This window comes from Falco peregrinus, chromosome 3 (assembly GCF_023634155.1).
Source record: "Falco peregrinus isolate bFalPer1 chromosome 3, bFalPer1.pri, whole genome shotgun sequence".
Classification (NCBI taxonomy): Eukaryota; Metazoa; Chordata; class Aves; order Falconiformes; family Falconidae; genus Falco; species Falco peregrinus.
In genome coordinates this window covers 116014446-116029214 of record NC_073723.1, presented here as the reverse complement: position 1 = coordinate 116029214, position 14769 = coordinate 116014446, and the positions used below count along the sequence as shown (strand labels likewise).

The 14769-nt window shown below is 50.6% G+C and overlaps 1 protein-coding gene across 1 annotated transcript in view; it reads left to right on the top strand.

The window, feature by feature from the left end:
* The window catches only part of ARID1A (AT-rich interaction domain 1A), a 60918-nt gene that overhangs the window by 22893 nt on the left and 23256 nt on the right, over positions 1-14769 (top strand). The window contains 3 exon segments of the mRNA XM_055798528.1: positions 157-369; positions 1136-1597; positions 2541-2654. Of these exon segments, the coding sequence (XP_055654503.1) occupies positions 157-369; positions 1136-1597; positions 2541-2654 (789 nt within the window).

Here is a 14769-nt window from a genome sequence, read left to right as displayed (position 1 = left end):
GTAATTCAGAAGGGATTTAGCACCTGAGGAGAGACGGGCGAGTTTCTGCCTCTCTGCTCCAACCGTTTAAAGTTTTCTTCTGGGGTTTTTGGGAAGCTGCGAACGATTCCTTGTCCGTAGCTGGATGTACATCATGTGTCGCAACTTGCTTTGCAGCCTTCGAGCCCGATGGATCAGATGGGGAAGATGAGGCCACAGCCATACGGAGGCAACAACCCATACACACAGCAACAGGGACCTCAGGCGGGACCGCAGCAAGGACACGGCTACCCAGGACAGCCCTATGGGCCACAGACTCCCCAGAGATATCCCATGGGAATGCAAAGCAGGACGCAAAGTACAATGGGCAGCATCTCATATGCACAGCAGGTAGAGCACCCGAGCTTCTGTGGTCTCTGTTGGCAGCGGGGCAGGCAGAAGAGCAGCCGAGCGCGGTGCCTCCGGCAGGGATCTCCTTCAGCCAGGTGGGATCGGTCGCTTGGGTAAAACGGCCTTTAGGTACCTGGATCTGTGTGCGATCCATGGACGAGGACCTGGGGATTCCTTGCTTCCAAGAGAGGCGGAGCAGTGAATCAAACAAGGGAAAAATAAGTAGCCAGGGGAGCAGGGTGTCCTTTCCGCTGTGTTCTGTTAAAGACGCGGCTGGTTTTTACAGAAGAAATGACTTGGGGTCGGTTTTGGCTCATTACATGATCCAAGTGGCTCCTGCTGGACTGTTTGCAGGGGTCAAAAGGCTGCCTTTGGTTTCGGTGGGGTTTTTTGTGGTTTTTTTTTTGTTTGTTTGTTTGGCTTTTTGTTTTTTTTTTCTTGAGCAAGCAGTCTTTCCTTTCGATGTTACTGTCGTTGAATGGTGGTCAGATAGGCATCCCTGAAAACCTAGTTATGGTGCCTATTAAAATTTTGTTACTGCCTAACACTAATAATACTAATATAATAATAATGATAATGATATGTAATAATGTCATACACAAGTGACTTGCTGTTGTCTGGGATGTATCCAGTATATTCCCAGTACGCTGCTCTGCACAGGTCCCTGATATTTTACTGGGTTTTTTCCCTCCTTGAGCATAACCTTAACTTTGTGTGTGTATGTAAAAGACCTTCATAACTGGTAGAACTCTGTCTTCTTCTGCAGATGCCTCCTTACGGACAGCAGGGCCCCAGCGCGTATGGGCAGCAAAGCCAGACTCCCTACTACAACCAGCAGAGCCCCCATCCGCAGCAGCAGCAGCCTCCATACTCTCAGCAGCCTCCATCCCAGACCCCTCACGCTCAGCCTTCTTATCAGCAGCAACAACAGCCGCAGTCTCAGCCTCCGCAGCTTCAGGCGTCGCAGCCCGCGTACTCGCAGCAGCAGTCCCAGCCGCCCCATCAGCAGTCCCCCACTCCCTACCCCCCGCAGCAGCCCACAGCCCAGCAGCACCAACAGAGCCAGCCGCCCTACTCGCAGCAGCAGGCACAGTCGCCCTACCAGCAGCAGCAGCAGACGCAGCAGGCTGCTTCCTCGGCTCTTTCTCAGCAGTCATCCTCATACCCCCCGTCGCAGCCGCCGCAGCAGCAGTCTGCGTACTCCCAGCAGCGCTTCCCCCCGCCTCAGGTAGGCTGTCTCCAGCTTGCTCTCCTTCTCTAAGGGGTTTGTAAAGAAATCGGGGTGAGTCCCGTCTTTTGTGCCTTAAAGTCGGTTGAACTACGTGTCAGCAAGCTGGAGCGATGGCGGTAACACATGTGCTGCCTGCTCTGCTGTGTCTAGATCCGTATCTCTTACGGAGAGGTGTTACGGTGGTAATAGGCTCAGCCGCGCTAGCGCTGGTGTTGAGTAAATGCTGCTGGTGAGCAACACCAGGCTGGAGGGTTCTGTAAGGGGATGATTTCTCACGCCGTGCTCTGCAGAAGTTCTCCAGGTGGTCCCCAGAGCTCCCTGCTTCCGCACGACAGCGGAACACAGCGCAGCGACAGGTGGTGGTGGAAGAGTTGACTCTTAGGTATAAATTAGGGAGGAGAAATAAAGCAGCAAGTGGATGGAATTGAAGGTAAAATCATGAAGCAAACTTTTTTTTTTTTGATAATTTGTTTTCCTCAAGGTGTAGTGTTTTAATAGTTGTCTGAAAAGCTGGCTGGGACCTTTCAGCAAACCTTGCAACGCATTTGAAAAGTTGCAGGTTTTGGTTGACTTGCCTGGTTTGTGTAGCGAAGCGCTCAGAGGTACTCCGAGATGTTAGAGAAGATCAAGAAGCCAAGTGGGCCGTCTCCCAGGACAGTCCCTGTTCTTCAGGAGCTGTAATAAGGGAAAGCCAGAGAATTACTGTGTTGTCACGGTTTAGGCTGCTGCTCCCAGCGCTCCGTAGCAGCCCGGTGGTGTTTGTCCTCCTGCCGAGCAGTAGGCGTTGCTGGCTTGAGCTCTTTGCTGTCTTCTTGCCTGTTTTGGGCAAATGTCACTGAGGGTCCATCATTCTTTTACATGAGAACATACCCGAGTGATTCCAGCAGAGGCTTTATTTTATTCCCATTTGTGGGTTTTTTGGTGTTTCTTGATGTTGCAGGAGTTATCTCAAGACTCGTTTGGGTCCCAGGCATCATCTGCTCCCTCAATGGCTTCCAGTAAAGGGCAAGAAGATATGAACTTGAACCTTCAGTCCAGACCTTCCAGCCTGCCGGTGAGTGGTGAGCTGATCTGGAAGTGAATGGGGCGAGGGCAATCAGGAGCACAGCAGGATAAATTAGCACTGGTGGTATTCCACATGGAAATGGGAATGATGGAGGCTGCCTGTGCTTTTTACGAAGTCATTAGCTTCTGGCTTCCCACTGGAGATTAAATGTAATTTACAAAAGTAATGGATTTGAGAGTAAAGTTTAACCCTAAATACTCTGGTCTGCACATTCTAGCAAAAAGATTTTTTTTTTTTTTTGAGCTTTTTGTTTGCGGTGCCTAAAGTACTTGGCTGCTGTTAGAGCAGACCTTGACCTTTAGGGGAAAGAGTCTCATTTTTATTTTATTTTCCTGTTCCTTCAGCCCACTGTCGCGCTGGTGGTTAGCAGGCTGGCAGCGTGGTTCCCTTTCTGTGTCACTGGATCCTTACGCTGCTGATTTAAGCTTCTTTGGGCCAATCTGACTGAACAGTTGGTGAAAAAGACAAGTTTATTAGTACCTGGAGTGAGGAAGATCAGTCGGAGATGGCTCCTGCCTTGATAGATGGAGAATTATATTTTCTTTTGCATTCTAAACCTGCTTGCTGGCTGTACAGCGCGCAGCTGGGTGTGAGAAGGGTGCCTGGTGCTCCGGTGGATTTTGGACCAGAGTAGTTTAACTTTGGCTTCGTCGAGAAAATGGAGAAGGGTTAAAAGTTTAGATTGGTTTGCACAAGTTGGTCAGTGCCTCTTGACTCGGAGGAAGAGTTTTGAGCTGCCCAGTTCTGATTTTGCTGGTTCCTTGCTCTGTAACCAGTAGGAAGTGAGGGAGCCTGTATTTTTTTTTTTTTATTCGACTGTCACTTTTCGAAGCTGCAGTTGCATCGGTCAGGGGAGAGCGAGCTGTGTGTGTAGCGAAGTTATTTTTACTCTCAGCAATGAGAATGGCTTTGTTGTGAGCCCCTTGAAATAATTCATTTGGATTGTGGGTACAAGTTGTCACCCAGAATACAAAGTGATTCTAGTTCTGACCACCTAATGGGAGTAGTTGTGGGTTGTTTCTTCTTTCTTTCTTTTCTTTTTTTTTTTTTCTTCTCCTTTTGGACCCTGATTACAAAGATTTAATTTGTTCTGAGGCCTGGGGAAAAAAAAAATCCTTTTTTAAATAGCGTGTTTCTTTCCACTCTGCCTTTCCACAAGTTCTTCCGTGTTGACCCATCTTCTGGTGAAGAAGGTAGGAAAAGTGAAGCCACTGAAGTAATTGAAGAAATGGCTCTAGCTGGGAACGGTGGGCAGTCCTGTCCAGTAGCATTGTTGATGGAGCCTTCCCGAATCCTGCCGGTCAGCACCCTCTGACTCGGGTTATGGGCATTAGTTGCTCTCCTCAGCAGAAGCATCTCCTTCTCAGCACCATGTGGGAGTTTGTTTTATACCTCCTAGTTCAATGTGTTTGGCCCCTTTCAAGTTTTCCCTTTTCCCCAGTAGCTATTAAAAAAAAAAAAAAAAAAAAGATAATCCATCTCTGCCCTAACGAGTGATGGCATCTAGGAACGAGGGAGTTTGATCCAGGTGAAAAGTTTTAAATGTCTGTTGGTATGTCCGTCGGTTTCTGGTCAGATGCTTTGGAGGTTGGCTGAGGAGAAATCCAGGCTGCAAAAAAAGTGTCCCAGCTTTTAGCATTGCTTAGCTATAAAGCTGGCTTCTGTTTCCAAAAGACTGTATAGTCATCTTGTTTTCCTGATTTTATCACCAGATAATTTGCATTTAAGAAATCAAGCAGTCTTTAGCTTACTCAAGCCCAGGGGATTCTCAGCTCTTCCCTTCCTTCATAGGCAAAAATTACAAAAAGAAGCCCCCCCTGCAGAAACTCACCCTTGGTCTGGTAGGTGACACTCCTTGTTGTCTTGTTAGGGTCTCGTAGGACGAGAGCAGCACCACTGTGCCTGAACTGAGAGATGCCCAGGCAGTGATGCTGTGGGACGGTTTAGAGGGAGGACCCCCGAGGTGTGTGGAAGCCCACTTTTTGTTCTAGAGATCAATCTCTTGCCCGCAGTTTGGCCTGGGGATGCTTAGAAGCAGAAGAGCTACGTGGAAGGGTGCCATCAATTTCTTTTTATCTTCCTTATATTGCTCAGTCTGTCTGTTTTTATCCTGCTCGGGAGGATTCAGAGATCCCTGTTTTGCCATGATGTATGACTTACAGAAGTGTAGTTAGTTTGTGGGTTTTTAATTTTTTTGTGGAGTTCCGAGCCCTCCTGCAAGCCTGGGTGGGCACTGTGGAATAGCTCGCTGGGTATCTCAGAACCGGGGCAAATCGTGCTGTGCATCATCTTTAATTAAACACAGATCAGCTCCAGCAAGAAAAGGTGGTTGTGGCTTTTTAAAATTATTGTAAAGTGTTAAATTTCTGTACCCAGTGCCTGTACGAGTCTTTGGCCTTTACCCATGAATATTGTACGTTAACATTAATGCTGGAGTCCTGAGCAGTGAAGGGGGAATGTTTCCTTCGGCTGATCCTGTTGCCTTTGCCGGCGCTGGTGGTCTCCTAGACAGTGACATTGTCAAGTTGTTCAGCTCTTGTGGCTGTGCTAGGTAGAATCTGCCGGAAAAAATGTCACGCTGATCCTTCTGGATGGGGGCCTTCAGCATATCTGCCTGATAATTATTTTTGCGTCACTAACTAAACTTTTTCCTGACGATGTTCCCATATGGAGACTTTTAGCAGCAGAAGAGCCAAATGACGGATTTCTCTGAGGCTTTGTCTGCTCATCTGTAAGTAGCAAAATGTCTGCTCTCCCGTTTCTGCTCGTGTTGAAGCTGCTCTCGCTGAAGTGTTCCTGGTTTGTTGTTCCCATTCTGAAGGGCGTACTGGCTGTATTTTGGGGGACGGTGCCGCTAACCTGAGCTCGCTGATGCCTTTTTCAAAGAGAAGCTCACCCAGGCGAGTGTCCGGGCTGGTGCTCTTCCCCCGGAGCAGGCAAGGTGGAAGAATTTATCGGAAGAATTTGCTGCTTCCCTAGGGAATCGCTGTCAGGATTGCAGTGAAACTAAACTTGGATTGCTATTGTGTATGGGAGTAGTGAAGTGCAGTCTTTTGTGTCTGGGTGTAATAGAGGAATAGTAATCCTTGGTAGGAATCTGTTTCTCCCAGGAGATTCCTTAGTCTCCTCTCCTTCGCAAAAAAATTCTTCCTGGCCAGCCGTATCCAGTTTATTCGGTGTCTTTACCTTTTGAGGCTCGGCTTCTGAGTCTGTAGGGGTTAGATATTTCCAGCTATTAATTACCTTCTGCTTAGCCATGGAAGGCGCTGGTAGCAAGTGTAGGGGAAGCGAATCGGGTGCTGGGACATCCATTTGGGTTTGGATTGCAAATCGGATCTGCTGCAGAGCTTTGTGGAGTTGTTGTGTTTGTGGGGAGGAATTTTGGATCTTGCTATGGAACGTGCAACAGGTTGTTATCTTGCCCCCAGTCTGTCGTGTGGGCTGCCTTGCAGGAGTTGAGTGCAAGTTCCTGATGTCTTTGAGACGCATGAGGTGTAGAGCATGGAGGCAGCAGTTGCCACGCCAGGCTGTGCATTCCTTCCCACCGACAGAAGTTGGGATCCGTGGTGTTAGGACTTCCAGGCAGTTGATAAAGCAAAACGAATTTGATACCAAGATCTACTGGCTTGTGTTGGCTTTTCAGTGGACCTTTTGGGATAGCTTCAGTGAAGTTTTCCTATCTGTGGAAAGCAAAACGTTTGTGCGAGGCACTGTTTGCAGCAGTGCTTCCTTAGGAAAGGTTCTTCGAGGGGTGGGACTCCTGGCTGAGCCAGGAGGATGGATCCTGGTGAGGTTTTAGAGGTTCTAAAATAGCAAGGTCTGAGTTCTCGTTGCAGAGTAACGAAGCAGAGCTGGGGCAGCTTGGACAGAAGTTTCAGAATTCCCGGCTCACAATATCCTTGGTTTGTTTGGGTCAGCGCATAGCCTGAGGGAGAAACCCCATCCGTCTTCTGTTCCGGGCAACTTATTTTTGTCTTGATGTGGAGTGGGAATCCTGTTAATCTCAGTATTTTGTGCTATTGGAAAACTGTTTTGCTTATGCAGCTGCGTGTCGCTTTGGTTCGTCTCTGTGACTTTACATCTGAAAAGCGTCTTGTCAATGGCAGAAAGGAACATAACCACGTGAAAACAAATTCCTGATCCACGTTCAAGTTTTGAATGTGCGTTGTGGTCTTGGGTCTTCGCAGCATGGATTCAGCAAAAGTCGGTTTTGTGGGGAGGGGAGAGGGATGAGGCTGTGGAGTTTGGGCTTGTGCAGGAAGAACCCTTCTGTGAGCATCCTCAGCACTTTGGGGGGGTGTTTTCTTGGATTACCTCTTCCTTTCTTAAGTCAAGTAGTTTCTGAATTTGGACACTGGAGGTTGTCACGGAAGCACTGTTTGGATTTTCCATTCTTACAAAGTGGTCATTTCAGCTTGTCCTCTGCAGGTACTTGATGTGGAATGAAGTCGAGCTCTGTCAGCTGCATCCCCTGACCTGGAAATAATCCATGCAACAGGCTGAAATGCAGTAAAAAACTGTCTCAAAGCTGCCATGGATGGAGAGGGAGATGCAGCCCCAGAAACGAATGTTTTCTTAAAAACTTGAGCTTAAAATTAATCATTTGGACAAATTTTGTCTGTGTGTGGGGAATGAACCTTTTATAGTTGAATCTGCTGGTCACTTCAACCATTCTTTTTTTTTTTTTTTTTTTCTTTTTCCATATGGGACTTCCTGCTTCTGTTTGGTTTGTGTTTGGCCTTTTGAGCTTGTCTTATTGCTCCTTAAGAGAGGGATTAGCGCCGGGTGCATTTCAAAGCGGGGTGGCTGCCTGCTGTGGTGCCTGGGCTTGGCAGCGGAGATGCAGCATCATAAACACAGCAGCACCGGGGGCTCTATACCTGAAACGCTGCTATTGGAGACATCGCTGCGTTCCAGTTCATGCTGATATGAAGTTATGGGAGTTGAAAATGTGGTTTGTTGGGGTTTTTTCCCTTTCCTCACCCCCCCCCCCCCCCCCCCCGACTGAGGCTACTCTGCCTAAGCTTTTCTCGGCGTGTGATTGTGCCCATCGTTTCCATGTGGTTTCTTGAGAAGGCTGTGCCTTATTTTATTTTTTTTAATTCAATTCAGTTTTTGTGTTTTGCTAGTAGTGGAGAGCATGGAGCGCTGCTCACACAGCTACCCTAATCTTCCAGCCACTGCAGTGACATATTTCACCCCACTGACCTGCTTCTCAGGGCTACCTAGCTACGTGTCCATGTGGCAATTGCCTCTCCTCCCACCCCTTCCCCTCGGGGTTTGCAGGGAGCTGATCCCAGCCGGTGCCCGGGACGGAGCCCCCCAGCCCGTGCCCATCGCCGGGGCCGGCTGTGGGCTGCAGGGAGCCCTCGCCCCCCCACCCACAGCCCCTCGGTGGGAGCCTGCGCCGCGCTCAGTGCCGGGCGCGTTTCCTGTTTCTATTCTGGTCGCCAGTGGCTCAGCTCTGCTTCCTGCTGGCACGCCTCGCGCCGACTGCTGGACCCCCAGCCCTGCCTTTCCTTAGGAGCGATCGCAGTTACGGACCCCGCTGACAGAGGAGATGGCGACCTCCGTGCCGAGGCGAGCAGGCAGTGGCTCGCCCTGGAGAGGACGGGCTCTTGTTCTCCGGGGCCTGGCCGGAGGGACTAGGCGGGTCAGTGTTGAATCGGGAAATTGCTGGGGGATGACCAGCTTCTCCTCCTGGAGCCCGAACAATGGCCTGTGCGCTGTCACACACAGCCCCTGCGGGTACGGAGCCGCTCCGTGTGCCGGAGCTGTGCGGTGCCACCGCGCCAGGTGCCCCACGCTCGGGAACGTGCCTCCCAGGAGCTCCTCGGCGTAAGGCAGGGAAAACCGGTGCTCCTGCCCTCTCTGCTGCCTTCGTGTCCTTGGACACCCTGCAGCACATGCAGAAGCCTCTCCGATGTCGGGCGTACTGACCTCCATCCTCTCCCCTTTCCATCCCAACGTCACCCTCCCTGCGGTCCCGCACTGGGCAGGGAGCAGCAGCCGTGTTGGCGTGACCTTCATCCTCCGCGTGGAGCGCTTGGAGGGATAAGTAAAGGTGTTGAACTTCAGCTGACGGCGCCGCATGCGTTCGGAAATGCTGCCGCACTGGAGCGTTGGGTTTACAGGCACCGTTTCCCTGTTAACGTCCTTTTGGCACGCTGGATTGACTTCTCTTGGAGAGGTGCGCAGTCATAAATGCCAGGGAGAAAAGTTTCCATGTGGTGCTCAGACGTGGGGCATGGCAGGAGCCCAGGCTGGGTCCCTCCACTCGCTACTCCCGGGGGCTTTGCCCGCACCCCTCCGTGGCACCGTCATCTCAAACCACTCCGGGTAATCGGAGCAGGAGTTGTATAATTGGCTTTTATGATAATTTTGCATCAGGTCTTACCGAGGAAAACAGCAACCTGTATTAAAAAAAAAAAAAAAAAAAAAATGGAAAAAAAATGCATTTCCTGAAATGGCAAGAAGTGACATCTCTAGGAATCGGCTGTTGTGGCCCCCTGACCCTGAGGGTGGCACTGGGTGTAGGTCACCGTCTGGCCCGGGCCAGGTTTCCGTGGGTATGTTCCCTCCTCCCATGCACGCTCGCGCTCCGAGCCAGGCCGAGAGGAGGATTTCCTCACTGCTTCCTGCATGTGCCTTCTGTTTCCCTGTCCCATCCCGACCGGTGGTGCCTGGGCACAGTGCAGCATTGCAGACAGGTTCTTGATGGGGAGCGGTTTGGGGGCAGCATCGGGGGGCTCAGTCGCTCCGTCACTGCCCCCCCTCTGCCGGCGTGCTGGGCTTTGGGAAGGAGCTGGCAGCTTCTTCCAGCTTTTTCCCGTGAGAGGTCTGCCAGATTCCCCCCACTCGCAAATACCTGATACCTTAGAAACCTTGTTTTCTCCTAAAATCTTCCTTCCTAATGCTTTTTTAGACACAGATTCTGTCACTCTTAATTGTTTCAAAGAGGCTGATGAGAATACGAGGAGCCGAGTTGCTGTAAACCCCAAAGTATTGGCTTGAGCAGGGGCCTTGGTAATTTTTAAAATTATTTCAGACTCTTGCCTCTGCCTGTGTGTCTTTGCCCACCCGAACCCGTGCGGTTGGCATGGTGGCACAGTCACATGCTGGGATGACTAAATGCTTCGGAGTCTAAATTGAACACATGGAAGTCGGGAAAGCGCCTTCCAGAGGAAGCACCGCTGGGAACGGGAATATCCTTACGGCTGGTGGTACCCGGGTGGCATCCTGCCTCCAGCGGGATTTGTGCGAGCTGGGCTTTGGCTTCACACTCAGCAGAACGCTTCAGGACCTCTGGGAGGAAAACAAAAGTTCGTTAAAATACATGGGCTGGGGTCTGTCACCCAAGACCCGTCCTGGCACTTGCCTGCCCAGGGCATCATGTCGGACCAGCCTTTGGGAGCGCTGTCCCTGCATCCCCAACGCCTGCGTGCATCCTCCGATTGCGCCTCGTGCCCGGGCTCCTTCCCGCTTCTTTCCTGCGACTTTAGCGTTACTGGTGGAGCTGGAGGTTTTATCCTTCCCCGTGACAACACTGCTGTGGGTGGCCAGCCCAACTGGGCGGTAGCTAAAGTGATGCTGCTCTATCAAGCGAAATATCAGCGTTTACCACTGCTGCTGTGAGTGCTTTGTGTTGTAGCAATGCTCAGAGAAACCCAGGAGTACTTTTTAGAAGCTGAGCAGCTTGCAAAGGGTTAAATGGAAACTCTTCTAGAGAGTTTTGCTGCTGCATTTCCTAGGTCCTGCGGAAGAGCTCAGCACCCTGCGCTCCCGAGTGGGAGCGCTGGCCTTCCACATGGTGGGTTTTCCCTTCAGCGACATCTTGTTCTGTGGATGAATCAGGTTACTCCTGCTATACTTTGCACTGCAACTACAGCTCCTGAGTCGCTGGTCTCCAAAGACTGAGAATATGAAATTTGTTCATCTGTGCAGTGTTTGGAGGGGGAGGAAGGCCCCCTTGCCCCCCCCTCCATGTATCTATATTTTTTTTTTTTTTAATTTTTAAAAATTTTATTTGGAGGGGGAAAAGAAGGAGGGGTGGCACAGGGTAGGAGCAGTAGATGTGATTAAAGCTCCTGCCGAGTAGATCTGTGGGAGTGGAGTATCGACCTCTGAAAAATCAATGGCTGCTGCGGTAGCAGCGCTGGCTGTTTTGCAAGGTCTCCCTGTTGCAGGAATGTAGTAAAGCCAGCAGCGCTTCCCTCACTCGTCTTCCCTTTTTATTCCGTACCCGCTTTCTGCCAAACGACCGGACTCACCTCGATTTACTGAGGTGGATTAGAACAGCAGCTTATTTTCACAATCGGAGTAAAATTTCTTGTGCGAGGCTGAGCCCCTCCTCCCGACAGCCGCCTTTCCGAATGCTCTTTTTTCCTGCAGTGCAGCTAGAGCAGCAGCTTCTACCAGTTTGTCTAAAGCCAGCCTGGAAGAATGAGCTTTTCAGCTTCTTTTTTTGAGCCAGGAAACTGCACAAATCTCTCCTGCCTGGTCTAGTCCCCATCTTAGGTTTGTAATTGTCTGCGCTGATGCCTGAGAGCAGCTTAAACCCCTCCTAAGAGAAGGGAATATGGACTCTGCCTAGCAGAGGCGAAAGCCTCCGTAGCGTTACCTTCCTCATCCTGGTTTTAGTGGGCAGGTGTTTTTCGCTTGAAGTAGTAAAATTCCAGCGGGTTTTTTTTTCCTTTAGGCAAGGACTGCTTGGGTGAGCAAGTGGCACGTAACGGGACTCGAGGGTCCTGTTGCACGCTTGGTTTTGGAACCAGGACCTTGGGGTTTTCTCTGAAGGAGCTTGCTGCAGCGCCTAGGAACTGTCGAGTTTCTCGTCACTGACGTGTGGTCCTTGCTCAGGTCAGAGGCTGAGCTTCCAGGGATGTTCCGAGGGGCCAGATCCAGTGGTTTCATTGCATCCCTTGGTTCCTTCTGATTGCTGATCTTGTCCCGTTTTGAGGGGGGATTAGAAGAGAAGAGGCAAGGCCATAAACTTGAAAAGCTTTCATAAAATACAGAAGCGAACTGTGCAGCTCGTGCTGGCGTGGCAGCACTCTCCCTTCTGGGCGTACTTGTGCCAGGAGAAAGTCACCATCCCCCGTTAAACTAAACCCAAACTTTTCAGGGGTAAGAGGGAAGAGCTGTGTGGCAGTGGAGGATGCGGCCGAGGGGACCCCACTGGTGTCACCAGGCTTTGCTCATATTTGCTTAGTCTTTAGTCATCTTGGGTAGCTTGGGAATGTGGATGAACGTGCTTCCCACACGTGGATGACTGCAAAATCAGTAACAGGTAAACTGGCAGCTTAAGAATACATATTTTGGGGTTTTACCCCACTCCTCCCAAAGCGTGACAGGGTACAGAGCAGACAGAGCAGAGTGTTAGTTGGCAGCACCTTTTGCTTCACTTTAAATTCCAGAAATATTCTAGATGTGGCGAGAGGTTTTATTGGAGAGACATCCCACACTCATCCCTCCTCCTCCTCCTCCCCCTTGCCTCTTGCCCAGCCCATATGTGCACCAAGAACAATGGTCACCAAGAACAATGGTCACCCAGAAGGTGCCTTTGGCGCCATGGAGATGGACTCGTTACCTCCTGTGCCACAGCTGATGGTAGGAGAGCAGGGTGAGAGGGGTGGTGGTCTTGCCCCGGGACCACTTGTATGGTTCTGGGGTAGGGCAGGACGTGGAAATCTGCTTTGGTTTTGGAGCGTGGTGATGGAAGGTCTTTGTGTTTTCCCCACCCGGGTGCCGAGCAAGCCTGCGGCTGCTGCCAGCGCTGGAGCCAGTGCTTGGTGGGTTTCATGGTGGCGGTGGCGTGTGCTGGTGGGGTTTTTTTGGTCAGAATTTTAAAGTGGGGTGGTTGAAATCGAGCTGGTGGTGATGCAGGGACTGTGGGAGCGTGGACCCTTTCCAGTGTGCCTCCGGTAGGCTAGACCAGCTTGGAGACTGGAGAACTCCCGTTCCCTTTGATTTGTCAGCAAGAAAAAACTTTGGAGACGGTAGATCATGTCTCTGTCTAGATGAAAAGTATCTGCTGGATGGCTGCTGTAGCTTGTGTTCCTCAGCTCCAGCTCCTGGTTTCCGCTGGGGAAGGGGTCAGAGGAGGTGAGCGGGAAGGCGGTGGCAGGCTGCAGAGCCCTTTCCAGACCCTTCCATCCCTTCTGTGGAAATCCCAAGCCAGCTTTGCAAGGTGCCTTCTTGGATGTCATGTGAATCTGTAAACCTGCTGTAAATGGAGCACGGTGAGGTTTCCAGGCCGCTTTGTGTTAGGAGATGGAGCGCTTTGGGAAGCAGAAGATGCGGGGTTCAGCTGTCTTGCAGGAGGAGGAATGGGTCCGTCCATTTCCCCCAAACAGCAGGAGATCCGGGCTTGCCCGTCAGCTGTGTCACTTGTGTTGTAGAGAGGACTGAGGTATTTTGGATGTGGAAATAAAGGGGAAGGAAAGCACAAGCTTGTGATTTTTTTAAGTGTTGGTAGTTCTTGAAAGTGTGGAAAAGAAGCTGTCGTAGGAGGGGGCAGGTCTTTCAGTTCGTCAAAAGCGATGAAGAGGCTCTTTCCCTTTCAGAAAGAATTGGGGAATGAATTTGGCCGTTTTGGCTGGTCTTGCTTGTAAGTGTCTTTATGGAGACAACTGGCCTTACAGAATTCATAAGCTCTACCACACGCTCGTCTCTGGATCGTAATTTCCTTGAGTGCTATCTAGCGATCTGATCGTGCCTACGGTCCTTGCAGCCTGACGGCGCTGCTCCCCGTGTGCGCTGCGGCTGGGATGGGCAGGGGAGCAGCAGAGCCAGGCTGCAGTCCCCGGCAAAGAGAGATCCATTTGCTTTCTGGTCAGTCTTCCTGCTCTTCCCCACCCGTGGGATGGGCCAGAGTGGAGCCTTGGATCTCTTCTCCTCTGTGGTTTCGTTACCTTGATCTGAAGTATTTAATGTTGTTTCATCTTGATGTTTGTTTAACAAACGAGCTGGTATCAGATGGCGAAATGGTGGTTCCTCCTTTCGTATAAAAGAAACCTTGTTGCTTCCAGCATCAACTAACCCGGTGTTGGTCGTGCCAGGACTTGCAACCTTTTCCTGGCGAGAGATGAACTCCCCTGCCCCCTCCTTTGGGTACCAGATTGTGTGATTCCAGGCATGGGTTTGTTGTGGCGTGAAAAAGGAGGTGTTAGCTGCTGAGCCCTTGTTTGTCAGCAGCACTGACAAACCCGTGCTGGCATCGGCGAGGCTTGGGCAACCAGTCGCAGCTGGAACGGTTATCGTTTCAGGGTCCCCGTGGGCTTCCGCTATCAGGTCACATCCCAAAATAACACTGGGCAGTATTTCAAGTGAAGAAACTCAGGCTTTGGGGCTGCAGCCAGCCTGGAGTGTGAGATTCTGTGCGAAATAGTTGGAATCCCTCCAGCATTTTTGATCTGCATGGCAGATGAGCAATAAAATGCATTAAAAAAAAAAAAAAAAACCCAAAAAACAAACCAAAACAAAAAAAAAAACCAAAAAAACCAACCACATTGGAAACACGTGAGGAAATTCTCCAGACCCTGACGTTTCCTTCAAGTTGGCAGAGTTACTGCTGTCGAGCCTCACCTCCTGTCTCGGCTCGATTGGCGGGAGGAGGGAAGGGGGGAGCCCTTCTCCCGGCGCTGCCGTGCCTTTCCAGGTCTCCTCCCGATGCTCCACCGGAGGCAAATAAAACCTCGCTGGCCCCTCTCCTCTTGGGCTCGATCCAGAACCCGCTGACGGCAGCAGGTCTCCATTATATCAACGAGGTTTTTTGTTTTTTTTTTAAAGGCTTCTCTTTACAGTCATCCTTAAACGGTCTGGAGAGAGATGGAGATACATTTTATTTTATTTTTTTTTCCCCACCCAGGTTTGTAGTGCACTGGAGGAAATGGGGTGTCAGAGCTTGGGGGGTCCTTTAGGTTTAGTTAAAAAAAACAAAACAAAACAAAAAAAAAAAACCAACCCAACAACCAACCCCAGGCTCTGTGCCTTGATGGTTAGCATCATGTGAAAATAATTTGGTGGGTGGAAAACAGCTCCCTACTGATGAGCTGCTTGTGCTTCGGCATTCCAGCCCCTTCTCCCCTTCCCCTGGCAGGAG